We start from the raw sequence: 24,600 nt of genomic DNA on the forward strand, positions 1-24,600 counted from the left end.
CATAACTTAAATTGTACAAAATTAAATATATAGCATTTATAAATTATTTTTATAATTTTTAATTAAACAATATAAATTATATAAAATTAAACAAGAATTTGTCAATAAATAAAAAGAACATTTATGTGTATGTATATTTAATTTACTATAGTTAAATTGTATATGGTATTAATATAAAATGTATTAATGAAATACATTAAATTATATATATATATATATAAATAAATAATGTATGTTTAACACACATATTATATTCTGTAATTTAAAGTTATACTTTAAAAAATTTAGAAAGTCAATATACAAAATTTTAATTATATAAAATTAAACATACATATAGACACACACAGACATACATTAATAACTGTAATATTAAATTTATTTCGAAATTTATATAATTATCTACATATTGGTAATAATGATCCATTAATGAATCTCGTATTAGTCAACCTCTAGTTCAAGCCAAATTGATATGAAAATGAATTCAAACTATATTGCGGTCAGTGAGAGATGGCACACATTTTGTCCATGATAAGAAAAGCTGCTGGAACAGAAACTCAACATGCTCAAAGTGTTGAAAACGGTTTGGCTTGCAAGTAATGTGAGAAGGAAACAAAAGATGGCAGGAAAGAGTGTGAATTTCTGTGAAACCTGTAAACTTGGCCACAGCTTGATGTGCAATGAAAAGAACCAGAGACACTTGAGAAGTGAAAGTGTTTCACGGTTTCAAAGGATTGTGTATTAGCTTTCACCTTTCGGAGTGTCCTCGTTCAGTGGCTGGAAAGGCGGAGTGTTCGGATTCCAGGTGCCAGTGATCACATACGCCTTCCCATCGGCACTCTTGCCCATAGACTCCTTCAAACACAACCACACAAAAATGATCAAGTTTTCACTGCTTCTATAATGACTGAAGATTCATTAAATAAGTTTAACGGTGGTAAATTTAAGATAGCAAATTCATTTATCTAATTGGACAAGCGTTTATTCATTTGAGTGTGATTTCTAAAAACTGGTTGAAGGAAATTAAGGAGACAGATTTTTTTAATGGTTAATTAAATATCTATAAATCATTAGTCATTTGCAGTCTTTGCGAGGCAGAATTTCATTGAATATCATTTAAACTCCACAAATATGACACACAATTAATAAAAAACACCTGCTACAGCATTAATAAGACATCTTTTTTATACATAATTGGTTTGTTTCTTTAGAAGAGGAACTGAAACAGCATGCAGTATACATTAAAATGAAAAAGCAGATTTGTGATTAATAGCATTAACGAATCAAAAAAAAAAAAGGGGGGGGGGGGGTTCATCATGATTATTTTTGATCTATTGATGGCTCTAATATAGACACTTTTGGGCAAAGTATCAATTGATGACATTTGTCTAACCATCCAGATGGCAACAGGCTTCTTGAGGAAACGTATGACATTAAGCCTTGTAGGATGTTTGATTCAGGAATCCCTGTGAACCCAATTACGCGTGATTGAACTGCTAATTGTTTTTAGTCTTGATGTGCAAATCGCCATTGCTTAACTTGCTCAAGGGCCTTTGTAAAATTATGTTTTTAATGAATAATAAAAAAGCTCATATTTCCATTAAGTGTTTCTAAAATTGGCAACAGAAAGGTTAACATTTAATATTGAGCCTGAGGTACAGCTATAACAGCTCAACCCCGAGCAGTCACATTGCGAGAATACTGGGGGAAAACTCCAGAAATGTGTCTCACCATGTCGAGGAGGTGCATGTCGCTGTTACGAACTTTCTGACCAGGACTCAGCAGCATCCCAAAGCACCTGGACAGCAAGTACATGGTTTTGATTGTGAGGAAAAGTATTATTTATTACATGACATTTTGACATTGTGATTTGAAGCTTCTTTCATTAAGTGATACACTATATGAAATAGCAGCATTAGTTTTATCAGACAGGAACTGATGTCACTGTGAGGTGCGGCAACATTTGTGATGGGCTCATTTTCACAGCAAGTCTCAAAGTGAAGAGGGTTGTCTCTACTGTAACTAGAGCAACATCTAGTGGTTGCACAATGAATCACACTTAAACATGTCTGTGTGTGTGTGTGTGTGTGTGTGTGTGTGTGTGTGTGTGTGTGTGTGTGCATATATACTGTATATGAAGAGTTCAGATGCAAAAGCCTCCAAGTGCCATCTGAAATTTTCTTCTATAATGATCATTTTTATCAAGCTCGTATATTAAAGTTCAGTAATTTCACTTAAATGACAATTAATAGGTAATTTTCATTGTCATTTAAGTGAAATTACTGAATTTAAATATACAAGCTTGATAAAAATGATCATTCTAGAAGAAAATTTCAGATGGCACTTAGAGGCTTTTGCATCTGCACTCTTCATACACACGCACACACACACACACACACATACACATACACACATATATATATATATATATATATATATATATATATATATATATATATATATATATATATATATATATATATATATATATATATACATATATGTGGCGATAGCAGTGGTTTGGGAACCACTGCTATCGCCAATCTATTGAAAAAAAAAAAAAAAAAAAAAAATCCTTTCATGTGTCCTACCACTTTCAGTTTCAATTTTTTGTAAATCATATGCCTTTATTTTCTTTAAAGTCAAGGCCCTGGCAGTCATTATAAAGCAAAATAAAAGGAAATGGCAAAACATCAGAACTTCTGACCTCTGGTGGCCACATCCCAGAACCCACCTCTCTATTACCAGCTCCTGATTGGACATCTGCTGGACAGTAACAGACACTTTTTTATGTACACCCTGCCGCAGCTTGAAGTAATATTTATCTCTGTCTTTGGGAACTGGACTGCAAGATACAGAGCAAGAGAGAGGGAAAGCAAAAATAAGAGACAGAAGAATACACTACAAACCAAAAAAATAATTCAACAGTTCATGAATAGCACAGCAACAGTAAAAACACACACAAAGAGCAAGACGTAGGCAGAACTGAAGCTTTTCCAGAAGTGGGTAATGACAGACCTGAAGTTTCCTTTGCCGTCATCTTCTCTCACTTCTAGAGAAACGGTGAAGGTGAAGACGTCGCTATCGGGGGAAAGTGGCAACACTGAGTCTCGCATGTCTGTGGCAGCTTTTGAAGATCGCTTGAAGGCCGTTGAGAAGCTATAGAGGATGCGACTAACCTAAATAAGGAAAGGAGGTTGAGCTTAGTTGATTTCTACATTTCAAGACTGACTCTTTGAACATTAAACATTACTGAACTCACAGCCTCTTTGATGTGGCAGGAGAAGACGTGGATTTGAAAGTCCTCTGAGCTGCGGTAGCTCTCGGTGAAGGAAAAGCAGTCGCTCTCGTCAGATCCCTCGTGTCCTCGTGCACAGAACAACACCTTATAGATGGGAAAAGATGCGATTTCTGTTCCTGTGGCCTGGTCGACGATCCTAGAGTGATTAGAAACATATAAAACATTTTTCATAACTAAAGTCGAGTGCATTTTGCTCTGTCCATTTTGCGATCGCTGCTTGTCAGATCGTACAAAACAATACGACCTGATAAGATCGCAAGAAAAAACCAAAGCAGTATGCATCACATAATCGGAAATCTTTTATAATATACATCAACTTTAGTCCTGACTGATAGATATCAAAAAACAAAATGTTTCTGGAGTCAGCTAAATAGGTCAACGCACTTTTAATAGTACTTTCAATAGCCATTACATTTAGATATAGTCAAAATAAGTAGTGAGGATATGTTAAATGTAGTAGGACTACAGTGCAATGAATAATGTTAAGGTGTAAAAATGTCACTAGATTAGAGCAGCACTTTCCATGTGCATCAAAGTTTGCTTAGCTAACTTAAAGAGTCATTTCTGAGGTACAATGAGATGTTCGGTCTGAGGTTACACCAGTTCCTGAGAAAAAGAGAAAACACACAGGGTGTGAACACCACGAAGTGCAACACAAAAAAACAGAAGTGTTACACCACGCTTACGAACCTGAAAGCAGGAGCTAAAAGCAGCTAAGGTGACAGATGTGTTAGGTCTTTACAGACAAACACACACCAGATCATAAGGACTAAAGAGAACTCACATTTTTACACTCCCAATGTTGAATGTGGTTCGTCTCAGAGCAAGAAAGCTAAATGTGCTCAATCTAAAAGCTTTTATGAAGCCGCAGGGGAAACTGGTTGTGAGATGCATCTGATGTAATATAGAGTAATGTGGAGTAAATAAAAATGTGGAATAAATTCAATAAATGAAGTCTAGAAACAGAATGAAAAAATAGTTTTCACTAATCTGGGATTCAAAAGGTATGTGTAAATCGGACAGTGTTAGAATATAATTTGCAATGAAAATAAAGCATTTTAATAGAAAAATCCAAAAATGAATGTTTCTTAAACAGTGGTCTCAAACTTGTGGACCCGAGTGCATTTTTGGCAGATGACTGACCGGACACAACCGTCTGGGCCGTTGGGCACATGGAGGGTGATGGGGATGGGGATGGCGCTCTCTGCCCGCAGGGTGGCCATGGCTTTCAGGGCCTCCGTCTCGTTACGAGGGGCTTTCACCCAGGTGCAGCCGAGATAGGACAGTTTACTGAACTGCACACTGTCTTCTTCCTCCTGTCCTGTCACACTCTCCAAAACAGCTGCTGAAACTTCTGTGGATACAGACAAGTGTTTTTATTTGTAAGATGCAAATCAAGTGGCACATCAGATCGGATTTTAGAGGTGGAGCAAATGTGTTTTATGGTAATTATTTCTTTAGATTCTTTTGTCGACATCCTACTGCAATCCTCAAACAGTAAACTCGTGCTTTGCAAAAACCTGTTTTATCTAAGGGTCCATTGTCAAGAGTGACTGAATGAGGAAGTGTGCGAAAGGTAGAGAGGAAGTGTGTTCAGAGCCCCCCAATTATAGCACTTGGCAACAGGAAGCAGAGAGCTAGAGAGCTCGTTTAGATGGCATCGGCTGAAATCTGCTGTGCTCATAAATATCTCCTAAAATAGCTTTTCTATATCAGCATAGGATTTCCTTGCATCTTAAACCTGCTTACCATCACTTTAAGATATTATAAATCAATACCATATTGACTGCTTTGTATATATATATATATATATAACAAAAATAATTTGTGTGTGTGTGCATGCATGTATACTGCGAGCAGGATGTACCATTGGGGGCTGTGTCCAGAGTCAGGCTGGGCGGTCTGTTTTGAGAGCCCAGCGCTTTAGGACTTTCTTTCTCTTCTGCAGCTTTTGGTCCATCACCAACATCATCTAACACCTCCTCCATCGCCCGCTCCAACTGCTCACTCCCATTCCACGACATCTGAGACAAAGAGATGGCAGAGATAAAACATTCTAGATTATTCTTATAACTTCCTTCTTGTTGACAGGAAACTATCGCATTAAAACAGATGGGTAATGCATGCTTAGTGTACATAGTAAATGATGCTTAGCAGACTGTGGAAAGAGATACCTTGAGTCTGGGCCTCCCCTCTGAGCTGGAGGGGGAACCCCCAGCGGTGGGCGGCACAAGAACAAACTCCTCACTGGTGACGGTTGACACAGATTCAGTTGAGCCGCTCACTCTGCCCAGAGAGGAGCTGTCATCCATGATAGCCTGGGACAGTCCACCCGCTCGGCCCGCTGCTGCAACCCTACCAACAAGACAGACTTGTTACACTGGATACATGCTGGATTACATCATTAAGACCGACTATCAGGGCACATTAACATCCGTGACTTCAAATACTGATTGATTAAATAGTGTTTTCTGCATAGGATTTCCTTGCATATTAAAACTGTATTTCATAATTTGATTTTGAAGACATAAATCGAAATATATTGCCTGTTTTGTTTAAATAAATAGCAAATTACATTGCAAAATTATTATTATTATAGTCTATTACATTTATTATATAACATATATTTATTATATAGTATTCCATGATATATTAGATATAAGATAAGCATAATATATTAGATTCTAAGCTGATAATATAAATCAATAATATACCATTGTATATATATATATATATATATATATATATATATATATATATATATATATATATATATATATATATATATATATATTAGGGCTGTCAAAAGATTAATCGCGATTAATCGCATCCAAAATAAAAGTTTGTGTTTATATATGTGTGTGTACTGTGTATAATTATTTTGTATATATAAATACACACATGCATGTATATATTTAAGAAATATTTGCATACATATACTGTATATATTTAGATATAATTTATATTATATATAAATATAATTTTTTTATATATAAATTACACATTTTTCTTAAATATATACAAGCATGTGTGTGTATTGATATATACAAAATAATAATACACAGTACACACACATATATTATGTAAACACAAACTTTTATTTTGGATAGTTTATTTTATATATATACACACACACACAGAGAGAATTATATAATATAAGATTTACTATATATTATTTATCAATAATTATCAATTGACTAAATACTAGTTCAAAACTTAAAATATTGTTTAGTTAAATAAACATTGCATTAAAACATCAAATGAAAAGAAACACATTACAGTTAGCAGAACAAGTGGCAGGTCTATACCACTTTAAGACTTAATTCACAGATCTAGGCTATTTTTATTCGAAGTCTACAAAAAAAAAAACACATCATAATATTGTAATGATTGTGATCGTTAGGCTATGATTTCCCCATGACCACAAGGCCTTTATGACATAGCAGAAAAGAAAAGTCCCTTCAGAATTATACTTCAAATGAAATATGTAAAAACATTTTTTTTCTTAGAATAGGGAACAGAATTGTGCACATTCACAACATGGGAAATTTGTTAAAAAGGGTCAATCAAGACATTTTTATCATCTTAGCTTCAAATACTAGTCATGTTTACACAGTCAGGATCTAACAATCAATCTGTGCTATAGCACCAGTCCCTTTTGAAGATTTACAGCTGTGTCATCTGAAAACGATATCAACCATTCTAGCATGTCGCACATTTTTTTGCTGATTTAACAAGCAAGCTCACATTTATCGAGGTATCATCTGTCAGACAGTGCATCTTCACAGCCTAAAGTAGCTCAGAGCAAAGTGATATTCACACCCAGCGCACAGCTCATTTTCACAAGTCAGATCACACCTTATCACAGAAATGACACCCAAGCATAACTGTCACATAACAGCAGTGATGAATATGATGGAGCCGATAAAGCAACTGAAACAGTGGGTTCCTTGAGTTCAGGTCATGGGTCACGCCACGGCGGGTGAAAGGGTCTTCACATTCACACACAGAGCAGTCATGTGGCCATCATTCTCCGTCAATTACAGCCATTGAAAAACACACAGGATAAAACCCAACGCTAACAGAAGGTCTCTGTGCGCCCCTTCATTTTCATTATCCACCAGTTCCATGCTCAACATAAATGGAGAACGCACTTAGACATTCGCCAAATAGCTCCGGTTAGTCATTCAAATTGAATTATACAGAAAGACACAAAATTGAAGCAATTACACACTCGCGGTCATTATTTTGGAATTAGCCAGTCATTCATCAGGCTCAAATTGTTGGGAGGGAGGCATGAACAATCATTTCAACGCATGAATTGTGTCCAGACCTTAAATTCATTGAAAGTTTTTGGGATGTGCTGCGGGAGAATTTACAGAGTGCTGGACTCTTGCATTGTCGATACAACATCTTGAACCAAAATTGAGGCAACTCCATGAATGCTGTGATGTTATAAATGTTATCTTCTATAAATTTAGTAAAAATACATTCCAATAAGACTTTAGCTGTAGTGATCATATTAAACACCACCCAGTTCTGTTAAACAGAGCCTATGTCTCAATCATGTTCAACCAAGATAAAACTGGTGCAGTTCACTTATTCTGGGCGTGCATGAGCTACACACACACACACCACACACACACCACACACTGCAGGCCGCAGCAGGAGAAACAGGCTCTAGAGACAATAGTTTATCTTCTATGCTTTCTGTATTACTCACGCCTATCATTAAAGGACAAAAAACAGATACTGTATTAGAACAGGTTGGCAAGCCTATTGTTACTACAACACACAGAGCATAAATCACACTGAACTACTGAGAAACAGCCAAGTTTTTCCGGCTGTCCAACACAGCGTTTAAAGTTCAAAATGGTCTGATGTGCACTCTGAGTTACTGGTCTCACGGTCTGGGTTCTCCTTCACGGCCAGCCATGATGTAACACACAAAAATCTCCTCGATGACATCACCCAGCAGAAAAGGAAGAGGAGAGTGCTTAGAGCAAACAGACGAACTTTTCAATACTATGCAATAAGGTATGAAACTGTGCAGTATATAGAGAGGGATAATTTTTTCTTTTTAGAATTTTCTTTAACATACATATGAGTTTTTAATTTAGGAATTGTAGCCTAAACATTATGAACATTATATTTGATAATATTATTAACATTTCCAATATCAGATTGAAATTAAAAATGATAGCATGTTTTTCTCTGGTGTACATGAAAAGATACATCTATTCACGATATAGAACATAAAGTCTTTATAAAGCAGTTCTTAAATCGTATTATAATATTACACACACACACACACATACATACATACATACATACATACATATATATACACACATACATATATTATATATACACACACACACAAATGATAATAAATACTTTTATTTTTTTTATTGTTCTAGCTATTTTTAACCTACTATTAAGATCATCATCTATAGTATCTTAAATTACTTAATAGTTATATGTGTGTGTTTTAAGTATTATAGATATATAATATCAGCCATTTCTAAATAATCGGCCAGCTGCGTTCCAGGCAGGTTTTTGAGCACGTAAATCACGACTTCAAACCACGACTCATGACGTTGTAGCGTTCCAGGCAACCTGTAACCCGTGTTTTTCCAACCTTATACCCGTGAAAGTGCACTGGAACGGCAGTCAAACCCGTGACTTCGTACTAGATCGATGTACTCCCAGTTACGAGTTGGAAAAACACGGGTTACAGGTTGCCTGGAACGCGGCATCGCACCGCTGGAATGCTGTAGTGACCAATCAGAAGCCAGTGTCAATCGCGATCACCAATGATGCTTTGCTTTCGCAATGATTTGTTTTCTGTGGTCACATTAACTCATTTTCAATAATTGTAGACTAATTATTACTAGACAGATTTTCCGTTATTCTTCGTGAGCTTTTGATGAGCGATGGCTTTTAATGTTTAAAACACAGATGAAGAGTTCATGGCTAGCACTGGCTCCACACTGTTGTTAAACAAACACATATTTGCTTAACCATCCCGAACCCTTTCAAACATTAGCCACACAAACCAGAAAGCCTGAAATACTGATATAAAGTTCCTTTGAAATATGTAAATCAAAGTATTTTACATCATACTTGTTCCTTATAGTCATCTAAATGACTTGTTAAACAAGTTTTGAGCCGTGTGTGTGTGTGTGTGTGTGTGTGTGTGTGTGTGTGTGTGTGTGTGTATATAAACTGGTTGTATAATATATGAAACTGGTTTTGTTTTGTGGTACTGTATACATGCTGGCTCTAAATTGCTTAGGTTAATACAAATGTAATTTCATGTGTCATTGTGCACGTGCATTTATGATATAATTATCATAAGTTAATAATGTTACCTTAATTTGAATATATCATATATCAAAAATAAGTTTAGAGTTAATATGTTACCTTAACTTGAATATATATTTCATGTGTGTGCATATAATATATAAGGTAACATTAAATCTAAACTTATATCATAAATGCACGTGCACAATGACACAAGAAATGACATTTGTATTAAGCAATTTAGTGCCAGTATATATACAGTACAACAAAACAAAAACAGTTTCAGCCAGCTGACATATCCAGCTGTTTAGGACAGATAACACATAAATAAACGCGAAAATGACAGCAAAAACTGTTAAAATATTAGCCAGCTGACAAAACAGAGATTCAAAATAACAGACAGGAAACGCCTTAAACGACACAACATTAGGGTGATTAACAACCGTTTCGTTCTACTTACAATGTTTTTCATGACACACACACACACAAAACGCATCCTAACTGAACTGAAGCTAGTCATTTAGCCAGCTAGCCACTGCTAATCAACAATCAGCTCATTTTCTGCCACTGTAACTTTAAAACATTCGCTTAGGACCCTCAAAAGCTTTTAAACACGCTCACGCTGAATATAAATGAAACCCGAGGGCGTGTGCTATGTCAACGCGGACGTTTTCTGTCATTTTTGTGTTTGTTGTGAGTTTCCTGAGAGGGTAAAAATCAACTTACTTGCTGTGAGTCTGTCAGCTGAGCGACGCGCGTGCACACGCAGAAACATCCGCAAACCTCATCAGAGCTCGCGCGCCGCATTCACATGGCGCAGGCGACGTCATCACCGCCGCTGGAAAGAGCCACGCCCACTCCTTCAAATAGGTGAGTCAGCAGCGAATCAGGTGACGGGAACACCTGCTGTTCTACTACTACTAGTTTAAATAATAACAATAATTATATATATATATATATATATATATATATATATATATATATATATATATATATATATATATATATATTGTGTGTGTGTGTGTGTGTGTGTGTGTGTGTGTGTGTGTGTGTGTGTGTGTGTGTGTGTGTGTGTGTGTAATACTGTTGCATTACAATTAATTTACTATAAAATTCAATAAATACAAATACAAAAAACTGAGATTAAGGTGTGATATGATGTCAAAATGATAAATTCGAACAAACTCCTTTCTGCGAAAACATACAAAATATAAAGTACAATCTTGGTACAGCCAAGATATTATTAGAATATTTAGAACATTTCTTTGCACTGCACAGAGTAATATGTATTCTTTTTCTATTTCTTTATTTGCTCACTGGTTCATCTGTAAAACATTGCTAATGTTCTAAACAATCTAAACATTACAGTAAAAAAGATTTGCCTAAACATAGAAATCAACATTGCTACCTATTTCTATCATCACATCCAAAGCTCTCAAAATTGACAGATAAAATTACGATCAAGCTAGCATCACACATTTACATAAACTCAAACTGGAATACACCCTTGTTTGACTAAATAAAAATGTGGTGAAAAAGTTCACAAATAATAAATACATAATAGGCTATATAGACTATTTGACTTCAACTTTTGTATGTAATAAAAAGAAAAGTGTATCATAAATACATCAATAAATTACATCAAACATCTCGTCATGGACTAAACAGACACTCAAATCCCTCTTCTGTAAATTCAACTTGCATAGAGACCGCTAAGAAAATGAATTAAAGGTGAAATCTCTGCATCTCTAGCGCCACCAAGTGGCATATTGCAAATAATAAAATAAATGATTTAAATGTTTGTAAAATAATGTGGCACAATTAGAAAATGGCAAAAATATGGTCTTGTGTATATAGCCCTCATACATTAGCCCATTACAGGAAGCCCAAAATATCAAAATTTCTGAAAGGCCTTAAATCAAAAGCCCAAGGCCGCATAGAAAACTAAGAGCCCTTACCTTCCACTGCAAAACAATATTTTTGTTTTCCAGTAAAAACATTTAAACACCATTAAAAGATGTTCAAACGTATCTTCAGAGAGTATTTGTTTATTTAATGTTTGTTTTTTCAAAATGTTTTTATTTTTTTTATTTATATTTTATTATTTTGTTTACTTATGTTTGTTTTTATCTGATTCCTTTATTTATCCTCCTTTTGTTTATTTTATTTTTTATTTTTGTTAATTGTTTTTGAAAAAACCCAGATTGTTTTGTCTCATCTAACTTTAATCTAAACTCATAGTGAAGTCTACTTAAACAAACAACATAAACTCAAATCATGCTTCTTAAGTACATCTATCTTGTTTTAATAATGCTTAGATGTTTTTATTTGAAAACAAGACAAAATTAAAGATTTATAAAATATTTTTTTCAGTGTTAAAGGGATATTTTGTCATCATTTACTCACTCAAAGTTGTGAATTTCTTTCTTCTGTTGAACACAAAACAAGATTTTGAAGGATTGTTGATGGGCTCCATTGACTTCCATAGTATTTTTTTCCCATTCTATGGAAGTCAATGAGAAACTGTTTGCTTTTAGAACCTCATACAGGGTTTGGAACAACGTGAGGGTGAGTAAATGATTAATTAGAGTCCCTTTAATTAGAGTCAAATAAATTCAGGAAGAACGGATTTGCATCAATTTCTATAAAACATTATATAGGATTATTGATTTCAATGAACTGCTAGACAGATGTAAAAACTGAGTACTCGCTGTCCTTGGTCCCCATTCACTCTGTTCTATGTGTGTCGCTCAGGTACACAGAAGAAACATCAGGGGTGGACGTCACTGATCAGACATCAGTGCTTATGGCACGTGTGTTAGAGTAGAGGTCCGGTCGGCTTCGAGAGCTCAATGACGCGCTGTGTAATGAGGGAAGGGTGAGAGACAGGGGCGGGCTGTTGTAGTGGGACGGCATGTAAGTGATGCGTTCGCCCCCGTTCCGCGTTTCGTCCATGGTGTGGATGTAAAATGGAGAGCCGTATGGGGAGCAGGTGGGGCAGAAGCTCTGCGGTGGCGTGGGCTCCGGCGACAGGGAGAGAGGGGTGGAGGAGGCCCCGTCCACCCGGGACGGGCTGCATGCGTTGCAGGAGAACTGGGGTTGTGGGCAAACAGCATCTGGATCGGAGCCATTCTTCTTACAGCAATAATACTAGAAGAAGACAGAGTAGTAAGAGAGTCTGGTGTGCAGAAAATAAATCTAAATGATTTGTTAATTGCTGGTTTATTATAGGAGCTCAAACTTTTACATTCAGTGTCACCAAAACCAGAGAAATATATAATTCATTTAAATAAAATAAAATAAAATAATTAATTGAAATATATCAAAAGTAAAAAAAAAATATATATATATATATAATGTAATTAATACTCCCTACTGCTCCACAATTGTTATAAATAAAAATGAAATCAAGTTTATCAAGATTCTACATCCTACTCTTTCATTATTGTTATAAATAAAAAAGAAATAATTTATAAATAATAAATTCATTCAAATCTATCAAAATAATAAAAACAAATGCAAGCTTGAAATGAGCATTTATAAATTAAATGAAAATATACAGTTTAATTAAATGTAAAAATCTGCATCATACTGTTGCACTAATGTATCATATAAATATAAATAAATAGTTTATAAATAAAATGAAAAACAAATCATTCAAATCTATTAAAGCAAAACAAAAAATATTAAATGAAAAATTCTGCATCCTACTGTTTCCCTAATGTTATCATTATAAATAAATGTAAAAAAAGTTTATAAATAAAATAAAAAATAATGATTCACTGTTTTTATAAATAAATTATTTCACAAAATTCTTTCAAATCTATCAAAACAAAAAAACTATAAAATATTTAAATAAAAAAATCTACATCGTACTGTTTCATTATTGTTATCATTATAGTGTATTAAATAAAATAAAAAAACATTCAAATCTGATGTTTCTTTTAAATAAAACAATTTATTCATTCAAATATATTTAAACAAACAAAAAGACTAGTAAAAAAAAGACTATTAAGGCCTAAGAAATGCATAGAGGAAAATAACTGTATTTTTTTTCTTCATGAGTCAAAAGCACAGGTGTGAATGGCGCTCACCTGAAGGCGACAGTAACACAGCACAACAATGATACACAGGAGTATCACCGTTGCGAGAATTCCTCCAGTAATAACCACAGTTCCAGCTGTCATCCGACCGGATCTCCATGAAACTCTAGAAGCGGACAGACACAGAGTGACTTTCAGACCACCTGTACAAGTAAAGAGGTCAGGTGACCACTTTGAGGTCCATTGCTTTGGGTGCAATGCCAGATTGACCGCAAGATGGCGCTGCATAATAAAAAATTCACAACTTAAGTGTGTGGAACGCATTGTCACTTGAGACAGACACATCATCAGTGTTCAGTCAGTTTCATTAAGCACGTGCTGACAGAGGAAGTGTCGGCAGGATTGAGTTTGACCAGCACTGCAGATTTGATTAAGGAGAAGCACCGAGAGGAGAGAAATGAAGCCTTACAGGGGGCTGACAGACAGAGAGAGAGAGAGAGAGAGAGAGAGGAGCAGGTGTGTCTGGTTTTCTCTCTCTCTCTCTCTCTCTCTCTCTCTCTCTCTGTGTCTGGTTTTCTCTCTCTCTCTCTCTCTCTCTCTCTCTCTCTCTCTCTCTCTCTCTCTCTCTCTCTCTCTCTCTCTCTCAGGCACATCCACTCATGCTGTGGGGGAAATTACATCTAAACTTTTTTCTTTCTTTCTTCTTTGTTTTTTTTTTTTTAAGAAAAGTTTGCTGGTTAACTATAGGAGCACTTGCCTTTCCATTCAAGGTCACATGGTAATTCAGTCAAATGATCAAATAAAATATACAGTATAATATAAAATATTTGTAAAATTTATATATTCCTTTATATATATATATATATATATATATATATATATATATATATATATATATATATATATATATATATATATAATATAACTTAGTGTTTTTCTGCTTTTATAAATGTATCAGTGTATTATGAACCAAATTAAAATAAAAGGAAATAAAAAGCCTATTCCTTAATCTAACGTTTTACTATATTGTTATAAATAAAATGTAAAAAATCATTCAAATCTAACAAAGCCAAAAAACCTAAATGCATTCAAATTGATTAAAATAAAAAATATATAAATATATATTACAATATATTATAATTTGCATTCAAATATATCAAAATACAATTATTTTAAGTTACGTAATTTTTGATAAAAGCTTCTAAATTAATAAATGTAAATGTAAACCATGACAATAAAAAAAATACTAACAAATATTTTCTAAAATCTTTTTTTCTCAAAATAAAGCAAAAACAAAATAACATCTACAACATCTAAAAATAAATGTTACAAATAAAATTAAACAAAAAGCCTTCCCCCTATACTGTTGTTATAAATAATATAAAAAAACATTCAATTTTGTCAGAGAAAACACACACACAAAGAAATGCATTCAAATCTATCCAATGATTTTAGTAAGTTTTTTAAACAATAAAAAACATATTTTCTACAATCAATTATTAATTATTAAAATCTTAAAAAAATAATAGTACAAAAAAAATTCTCAAACCTACTTCCCTGTTCTGCAGTTCTCTTCGCAATTTTCAATCAATTGCATGTTTTAATATCCTTCGTTTGTAAATCACTTTGGATAAAAGCATCTGCAAAATGAATAAGCGTAAAGGTAGATCTTTCATCAGCCTGGTGCAAAAAGCACAAGCTATAATGAGGATGGCAGTGAGTAACTCTGACCTCCAGCCCATAAATCCAGCTCCAATCATGCCTAGAAGACAAATATGTGGTGCATCTTTTAGCCATTCCACTCACATACCGCGTGAACGAACAGCAGTCGAGGTACGGGGCGCTTCGGCTCAAATTATACAGCAACAGTAAAAGAACATGCGTGCATCGATATTCGGACCCACCTGCAAAGATACTAAACTATTAATGAGCACTTTATGAATTATTATACACTGCTGCACTTCTGTGCATTTTTACAGGGACCTATGAAGTGCTTAAAATGAAATGTAGCTTGACAGTTTAGTAGTGCAATTAATCTGGAGAAGTCAAGGATGAATGTAGAAATGCAAGTGGAAAGGCTACAGTTTGTGTCATTATTCATATTAATAATACAAATTATGTATAATAATATTACACTTTTGTATAGGGATAAGTAAACAATCTCTTGTTTCTTAGCCACTGTGGGAGATGCTGATGCAGTAATCCTGATGTTTGCAAGGTTGCTTAAATAGATCCAGAGAGGCCCGTTGATGTTTCAAACAATAACTGAAGTTTATTAAATCAAAATAAAGATGAATCACAACATAAAACAAACAACTTAAAGGCCGCTCGCAGGTTTGTTGCACCATGCCATCCTAGCTCCATGTGCACAGTCAAAAGACTGTACGCTCTTGCACCAGCGAATATTACCTTTTATCTAGAGTGTAATAGAGTTGTTTGTAAATGTAAAAAGTCTGCAAAGTTTCAAAAATCAAAGTGCACGAAAAATTTCGAAATAATCAGTTCTGAACTGCTGAAACAAGTCTTCAGCAATTCCAGTCTCATTTCCGTTACAAACCTGTAACAATGTAACAAATTTGCATAATGCCAGCCTATGGTCTTCATTGGCTGCCTGCAAACAAAATCTACTTTGACCCGCCCTCAAACAGGAAGAGTTTGGTTTGTGTTTGTGTCGAGAAGATGCTGTTATCAGTGCTCCAAATCCACTTTACATGCACTTCCAAAGGATGAGGACTCACGCTGAAATTGATACGGAAAAACTGTTCGTATCACAGTGTTTAAAGTGCTGAGGAATATCCGGAGCTGAAATTCAGATATGGTAATGGCCATTTTGTTTCTGACACTGTAAGCGGTAGACCGATCACAACCGACTGGGCCATCTGACCAATGAGAGTAGAGTAGATCAATCACAACAGACTGGGTCATCTGACCAATCAGAGTAGAGTAGATCAATCACAACAGACTGGGTCATCTGACCAATCAGAGTAGAGTAGATCAATCCCAACCGACTGGGCCATCTGACCAATGAGAGTAGAGTAGATCAATCACAACAGACTGGGTCATCTGACCAATCAGAGTAGAGTAGATCAATCCCAACCGACTGGGCCATCTGACCAATGAGAGTAGAGTAGATCAATCACAACAGACTGGGTCATCTGACCAATGAGAGTATAGTAGATCAATCACAACAGACTGGGCCATCTGACCAATCAGAGCAGAGTAGATCAATCACAACAGACTGGGTCATCTGACCAATCAGAGTAGAGTAGATCAATCCCAACCGACTGGGCCATCTGACCAATGAGAGTAGAGTAGATCAATCACAACAGACTGGGTCATCTGACCAATCAGAGTAGAGTAGATCAATCACAACAGACTGGGTCATCTGACCAATCAGAGTAGAGTAGATCAATCCCAACCGACTGGGCCATCTGACCAATGAGAGTAGAGTAGATCAATCACAACAGACTAGGTCATCTGACCAATCAGAGTAGAGTAGATCAATCCCAACCGACTGGGCCATCTGACCAATGAGAGTAGAGTAGATCAATCACAACAGACTGGGTCATCTGACCAATGAGAGTATAGTAGATCAATCACAACAGACTGGGTCATCTGACCAATCAGAGTAGAGTAGATCAATCACAACAGACTGGGTCATCTGACCAATCAGAGTAGAGTAGATCAATCACAACAGACTGGGTCATCTGACCAATCAGAGTAGAGTAGATCAATCCCAACCGACTGGGCCATCTGACCAATGAGAGTAGAGTAGATCAATCACAACAGACTGGGTCATCTGACCAATGAGAGTATAGTAGATCAATCACAACAGACTGGGCCATCTGACCAATCAGAGCAGAGTAGATCAATCACAACAGACTAGGTCATCTGACCAATCAGAGTAGAGTAGATCAATCCCAACCGACTGGGCCATCTGACCAATGAGAGTAGAGTAGATCAATCACAACAGACTGGGTCATCTGACCAATCAGAGTAGAGTAGATCAATCACAACAGACTGGGTCATCTGACCAATGAGAGTATAGTAGATCAATCACAACAGACTGGGCCATCTGACCAATCAGAGCAGAGTAGATCAATCACAACCGACTGGGCCATCTGACCAATGAGAGTAGAGTAGATCAATCACAACAGACTGGGTCATCTGACCAATCAGAGTAGAGTAGATCAATCACAACAGACTGGGTCATCTGACCAATGAGAGTATAGTAGATCAATCACAACAGACTGGGCCATCTGACCAATCAGAGCAGAGTAGACCAATCACAACAGACTGGGTCATCTGACCAATCAGAGCAGAGTAGACCAATCACAACAGACTGGACCTTCGGACCAATCAGAGCAGAGTAGACCGATCACAACCGACTGGGCCATCTGACCAAGGAGAGTAGAGTATATCAATCACAACAGACTGGACCATCTGACCAATCAGAGCAGTGTAGATCAATCACAACAGACTAGGTCATCTGACAAATCAGAGCAGATTAGATCAATCACAACAGACTAGGTCATTGGACCAATCAGACCAGAGTAGACCAATCACAACAGACTGGACCATCGAACCAATCAGAGCAGAGTAGACCAATCACACCAGGCTGGACCATCGGACCAATCAGAACAGAGTAGACCAATCACAACAGACTGGGCCATCTGACCAATCAGAGCAGAGTAGACCAATCACACCAGACTGGGACATCGGACCAATCAGAGTAGAGTAGACCAATCACAACAGACTGGACCCTTGGACCAATCAGAGCAGAGTAGACCAATCACAAAAGACTGGATCATCTGACCAATCAGAGCAGTGTAGACCAATCACAACAGACTGGGTCATCTGACCAATCAGAGCAGTGTAGACCAATCACAACAGACTGGGTCATCTGACCAATCAGAGCAGAGTAGACCAATCACAAAAGACTGGATCATCTGACCAATCAGAGCAGAGTAGACCAATCACAACAGACTGGACCAGAGTAGACCAATCACAACAGACTGGACCATTGGACCAATCAGAGCAGAGTAGATCAATCACAACAGACTGGACCATCGGACCAATCAGAGCAGAGTATGCTCGCGGAAAGGAGGGGTTTAGAGACTAAATCCTTTATCGAACCGTTTCAGACACTGCAAGAAAAGAGGTGATGCTGCAATGAATGAGAAAATTAAAGCGTTTTTGACCTTGGTTGCATGTTTAAAAAATCTAAAATTACTATTTCAAATAATAAAATAAAATAATGAGGTCAAAATACATTTTTAAGTAACCTTGTCAATATTGCACTTTTTATGAAGACATGATTGACTTATGAATGGCCTGTACAATATATACACGACAATATGTATGCATAAACATGCAATAATCTCCACGTTCACGTCCTGCCTAAATCTCATTCATTGCTGTCCTCCTTAATAATTCCACAATCCTTTCTTTTCTTTTCTATCACTAACCCGTTTTCAGAAACCCGTTTTCCTGTCGTTTTTTTTGCATGATGGCATTTGCCGTCAACAGTCCGCATATTCAATAGAACAGAATAAATCACAATCCATTCCCAGCATATTCAATAGAATATATCACAATCCAAGCATATTCAATAGAAACAGGGATTTTATTTTATGCTCTGTATATTTTGGATGTCTTGTTGAGAAGTGATAACGGTTTGTTCAATTACAGCCAACAGAGAGACTATGGAAATGTTTTTGCTTGCTGCCAATGAACTTTCTCATAAAAGGAAGTTCATTCTTCACAATGTGCCCGAATTGGAAAAATTCTATTCTGTCATCATTTATTCACATTTCTGAACCTATATGACTTTTTCTTCTGTGGAGCACAAAAAGAGATATTTTGGAGAATGTTAACGCTGCTCTTTTCCATATAAAGAAAGCATAGTGACCACAAGCAGTCAAGCTTCATAATAATTATTATTATATGCACTATATTTTTCGCCTGGTGTTTTTATGGCATTTGCCTCATTTGGCTGCCTGTAATTTTGGAAAGCGTTCATGGTTTTAAAAGATTAAAGAGCAAAGTAAATATAAAATAAATCTAATATAATGTCACTTCACAAACCTGTGGACGGATATCATTGATTTTCATGAATTTTTCATAAAGCTGCTCCTTCTTAAAGGGATAGTTCACCCAAAAATAAAAATTATCCCATAATTTACTCACCATCAAGCCATCCTGTAGGAATTCCTCCTACATTTTCTTGAAAACTTCTCGTTTTAGACTTCTAAGTCGAGACCGGTGTTAGTTTTGCTCTATTTTCTGCACTTCCGCGTTTCAGCCAGTTATTATAGTTTATAAAGTTTTAAATAGTGTAGCCGTGCTGAAGGAACCTAATGTGATTCGCAGACTAAGTAATGTAATATAAGTATGTAATTCTGTTATTGTTATTTCCAGCTGGCTATGCACCTCTGCAAATGTACAGTACGTGTTTATGTGAATCATATACTGTGTGTAGATGGAAACTGTAACAGATAACTAAAACTCAGTGGTCTTTGACAAAGACATCTGGATCATCTTATGCATGCGTCACACATCTGCCCAGCTCTGCATGTTGTGGCACGCTCAATTGCAGTTAAAGAATAAGCATGCTGTTTAAATTCAACAGTGACCTATAATGGAGCGATTCATATTTTGTACTTGCTCTCAAAGCCGTGCTCAACAGTCAGAACACACACTGTGTTAGTCTATGCGCCCTCTTCTATCCTTTGTAGCCTGGGGGTGCATGTGCCTGTAACTCCAGGATTTATGGAGGTTTTATATGAGAGTCCCATTCCAAGGTCAATCCCAACTGTATTAGAGGGCAGCTCCAATTTCAGACAGGTTCAAACTACTGACCTCTTATTCAGCATTACATATGGGACAGTGTCATTCAGAAGTGTATTTCATTTCACACGCCAACAAATGTAGGCTGCTGTTAGTGATGAACAGCCTGAGGACATGATCTTATGGGTGTAGGTTTGAAAAATCATGAAAAAAGAGAAAAGGGGAAAATCATTCTTTCAAAAGAAAAAACAATTATTGAAAATTTGTAAGAATTATTGTATTCAAAAAGAATTGTGTTAACATTCTAATAGACACCCTATAGAAATGTTTTATATTAATTATTCATATTTATATTTCAATAATTAATAATTATGATTAATTCAAATAATACTTATAATTTAAAATGGGAAAATATTAATAACTAACTAAATAATAAATAATAACCAAATAATAACAAACAAAAAAATAACTAAACCGATCTAAAACATAATTTAATTTCGCACTATTTTATAAATATTATTTAATACATATTTATATATTGTATATAATTTTTTTATATAAAATGCTTTCATTTATATTTTTTTCATATATTAGAATTCATATTTATATATATAATTTATTATTATAATTAATTATTAAATGTATTAATAATTAATTTAATAATAATTATTATTATTATTTTTATTATTATTATTTACATAGAATTATAAAACTAAACCAATCACGGCAGAATTCAATTTTATATGTATTATAAATATTAATTAATACTAGGGCTGTCAAACGATTAATCATGATTAATCGCATCCAAAATAAAAGTTTGTTTTTACATAATATATGTGTGTGTACGGTGTATAATTATTTTCTATATATAAATACACACACATGCATGTATATATTTAAGAAATATTTGCATGTATATACTGTGTATATATAATTTATATTATATATAAATATTGTATATATAAATAACAAATTTTTCTTAAATATATATGCATGTGTGTGTATTTATATATAGAAAATAATTATACTCCGTACACACACATATATTATGTAAACACAAACTTTTATTTTGGACCGATTAATCGTTTGACAGCCCTAATTAATACATATTTATATATTTTATATTAATATTAAATACTTTAATTTATTTTGCATAATAATAATATGGGAAAATAAAACTAAACCAATCACTGCAGATTTTTATTACTTTATTTATACAATATTTATATTTCAGTAATTAATTATTATAATTATTTAATTTATGATTTAATAATAATAATTAGAAAATCCATATAACTGCAGAATTTAATTTTGATATATTTCATACATATTATTTAATACATATATATGTTTTATATATAAATACTTCATTATTTTTTAATAAGGGATAAGACACAATACAATAAAATTATTTATTGTATAAATAATTTTATTTCCCCCTCCCCCTCAGATAATGCCATGGCAAGATTGTCTCAAAACAGTTATAGTTATTTGGTGGAATAATCTATGGCTCCCAATATAAGTTGTCATCTCTATTAAGAACTGGCTTTAATTCCCTTTTACTACACTGTCTGCAGAGGGCTGGGAAGCAGCTCACTGCATTAACCAATTTCCAGCCTCTAGAGTCCATAAACCAACTCACAGTATTTGTATGCCAGCACAATGACCTTTGTAAGACTGATATCTTGTTACAACACATGTAACTCAGTGAATGGAATATGAACTCCTCACTTTTTACATAGCATTTTCAATAAGTGTGCAGTCTAGTAGAATAACACAGCAACAAAAAAATATATATTTTTAAATAATGTATTTTATTATTCATTATTCTGTTAATTATTTTATTTTTTAAATCAGTTTTAAATGAGTGAGGTTATCTTGTAAAGCAATCAACTTAGATTTCAACAAGTACAGGTTATCATTGTAACTTCAGCTAGCATTTTAAATGAGACAGTCACTGTCTTTGCAGAATCACAGTGATCCTTTCTCTTCTCAATAATTCAAAATAGTGCTTCACCAACAATATTCTTCCATCACCAGGCAGTTCTGCTCATGTATATAAGCTCACACTACACCCTCTGGAAAAGCTCTTATTTCAGTGTGTTATCTGACAGAATGCATTTGTATTTTGGTTGGCCACAAAGCCCAGATGCAATCAGCATCTCTTTTAGAAAATATCTCCTTTGAGATTAGTGCAAAGAGGGATGTACATCCATGTAACTTATGTGACATGTAATCATAAAATAATTATAGCATAGGGATCTAAATAGGGATTAAACCCCACTGTTTTCCAATTGGACATGGTGACCCTGAAATAACATTTCTATCAGATTTAGGATTAAGTTTAGGGTCTGAGTTATACATTAGGGGATAGAATAAAACAATAAGCTGCAAGAAGCCGTGGTTTACAGTGAATTTAAAACAGCTAAGGGGCGTTTTAAGGCACAATGTGGAGCAAAAAGTGTATAGCTATTCTAAACTCACTGTAAACCACGACTTCGCGGAGCTTATGAAACTGTTATTCCACATATCTGTCAAGGTTTCATAAAATAAACACACAGACACAAATATGTAATGCTATTGATTAAAAAATAATATTCTTCCGCCAAGCAATGTAGATCTTCAGAAGCGGAATGATTGCAAAGCAACACACAGACGCAGTGATACTGATGTAATGAGGTCACAGGTGTAGCCTCGAACGCGGCTCAACCAATCAGAATCAAGGACCGGAACTATCCGTTTTATGAACATAATTTTTCCCTCTGATGTTCAACAATGTTCCAGGATAATGTACTGTAAAACCACTATCACTTTAAACCACTAAACACGAGCAAAACATTGGTTTTAAGTAGTTTCTCTTACAATAAGGTAATAAAGGTTAAACCATTATCAGTTCCAAAGTTTTCACGATTTTTACTCAGGGGCAAGTCCTTTTCTCTATGGGCACACAACATGTCTTGACAACAAAATAGCCGCATTTCCTATTGGCTAGTAAAAAGTAGCCTATTTGGTGTGTGTGTGTGTGTGTGTGTGTGTGTGTGTGTGTGTGTGTGTGTGTGTGTGTGTGGATACTTTCAAGACATAAATTCGCAAACGGTAGCCAGGATTACCACCAATATTTAGCGCAGTATCAACGAACGTAGCTAACATCATCTTTATAAAGCTTATAACATGTTAAAACTTGCTCCATGACGACATGAAACAAATTTCCTTAACTATAGCTTCGTTATAAAGTTGATTTTAGTCTAAAATATGTCGCCGTGTCTTTAACTTTGGAACTACAACCGTACAAGCCCAGAATAGAAAACACACGTGTGCAATTTGACTTTTTACCAAAATAAAGTAGCCTAATAATAATATAAAATAATATAAAATTCACACAAATCATTATGGCCATTAATAGCCTACAATACAAAATTATGCCATCAAATTAATTTCGAAGAAACTGTTTTTATCGAGTTTTCCATTATATATATATATATATATCTTTTAAAAAAAACAAATAAAACACAAATGAACAAGAACCAGGATCTGAAAAGACAAACCCAATCCTACCTTCACTGAATGTCTGTGTGAGAGAGGTCTGGAGACAAACGCTCGATCACACCATCTCTCATCCGATTATTTCCAAACAAAGGGACTATAAACTTGTTCTCCAGACCTGAAATCTGTCGGGCTACATGTTTAGATTTCTCAAGCTTGCGGTAATGCCCATGCAAGTACAACAGAAACAGCGAAAGGAGGAGTTACTCCCTGCGCGTGGAGAGACAGACTGGAGGAGACGCGCGCGCACTCAGATGAAACATCAGATAATGGATAGTTACTCTATAAAGGTCATATGTCAGGCAGAGAAGATATATGTTGTTATTGGAAAGTATCAAGTGACAAGTCATTAAAATCGAGTCATTTACGGACAAATATTGATTAGTTTATTTGTATTTCTTCTCTGCCAATCTCCAAAACAAGTCAAATCGTCAAATTTTGCGCGGTCTCTAGGTGTTAGTGCCAAAGAGTCTTAATCCGCCACTGTGTAGAGCAAATAGTTTTACCGTTTAAATCTATATCGCACATTCACAGTAGGCTATTCAGTTTCGCATATTCACAGGAAATAGCTTTCCGCATGGAAAAATAAAGTGGATATTACTGATTCTTGACTAAAATTTG

The 24,600-nt window shown here is 35.0% G+C and overlaps 2 protein-coding genes across 8 annotated transcripts in view; both read right to left on the reverse strand.

Annotated features, from left to right (window-relative positions):
- The window catches only part of rabgap1l (RAB GTPase activating protein 1-like), an 80,204-nt gene extending 69,758 nt beyond the window's left edge, over window positions 1–10,446 (reverse strand). For 2 of the 5 annotated variants that reach the window (XR_013823071.1, XM_079889764.1), the window contains exons 1-9: window positions 10,331–10,410; window positions 5,473–5,653; window positions 5,166–5,322; window positions 4,442–4,652; window positions 3,260–3,434; window positions 3,016–3,176; window positions 2,732–2,842; window positions 1,729–1,795; window positions 750–852 (exon numbers count right to left, since the gene is read on the reverse strand). Coding sequence is in view for 4 of the 5 variants with exons in the window: in XM_079889764.1 (XP_079745890.1) it covers window positions 750–852; window positions 1,729–1,795; window positions 2,732–2,842; window positions 3,016–3,176; window positions 3,260–3,434; window positions 4,442–4,652; window positions 5,166–5,322; window positions 5,473–5,610 (1,123 nt within the window). In the remaining variant the exon portion in view is untranslated. Of the gene's footprint in view, window positions 1–749; window positions 853–1,728; window positions 1,796–2,731; window positions 2,843–3,015; window positions 3,177–3,259; window positions 3,435–4,441; window positions 4,653–5,165; window positions 5,323–5,472; window positions 5,654–10,225; window positions 10,297–10,330 lie in introns of those variants that run through there. The other 3 variants (XM_079889763.1, XM_079889765.1, XM_079889766.1) reach the window with 2 other exon arrangements.
- A 1,870-nt stretch (window positions 10,447–12,316) lies between these two features.
- fam163ab (family with sequence similarity 163 member Ab) lies at window positions 12,317–24,066 on the reverse strand. Of its 3 annotated transcripts, none has more exons than XM_079889774.1 (3): window positions 23,992–24,066; window positions 13,699–13,813; window positions 12,317–12,754 (listed from the first exon to the last, which is right to left on the reverse strand). In XM_079889774.1, exons 2-3 carry the CDS (start codon window positions 13,789–13,791, stop codon window positions 12,395–12,397), a joined length of 453 nt encoding a protein of 150 aa, XP_079745900.1. In that variant the 5' UTR covers window positions 13,792–13,813; window positions 23,992–24,066; the 3' UTR covers window positions 12,317–12,394. The 3 variants fall into 3 exon arrangements, with proteins under 3 accessions (XP_079745900.1, XP_079745902.1, XP_079745901.1); XM_079889776.1 differs by lacking the exon at window positions 23,992–24,066 and adding an exon at window positions 15,458–15,481; XM_079889775.1 differs by lacking the exon at window positions 23,992–24,066 and adding an exon at window positions 15,201–15,215.
- Between the last annotated feature and the right edge of the window lie 534 nt (window positions 24,067–24,600).

Source organism: Squalius cephalus (genome assembly GCF_949319135.1).
Source record: "Squalius cephalus genome assembly, chromosome: 13".
NCBI classification, from domain to species: Eukaryota; Metazoa; Chordata; class Actinopteri; order Cypriniformes; family Leuciscidae; genus Squalius; species Squalius cephalus.

Excerpts from the sequence above, each read along its gene's own strand:
- fam163ab (XM_079889774.1), bottom strand. The coding sequence starts at position 13,791 with ATGACAGCTGGAACTGTGGTTATTACTGGAGGAATTCTCGCAACGGTG. Across the intron at positions 12,755-13,698 it reads TGTGTTACTGTCGCCTTCAG|TATTATTGCTGTAAGAAGAA; the intron begins GTGAGCGCCATT and ends GTCTTCTTCTAG.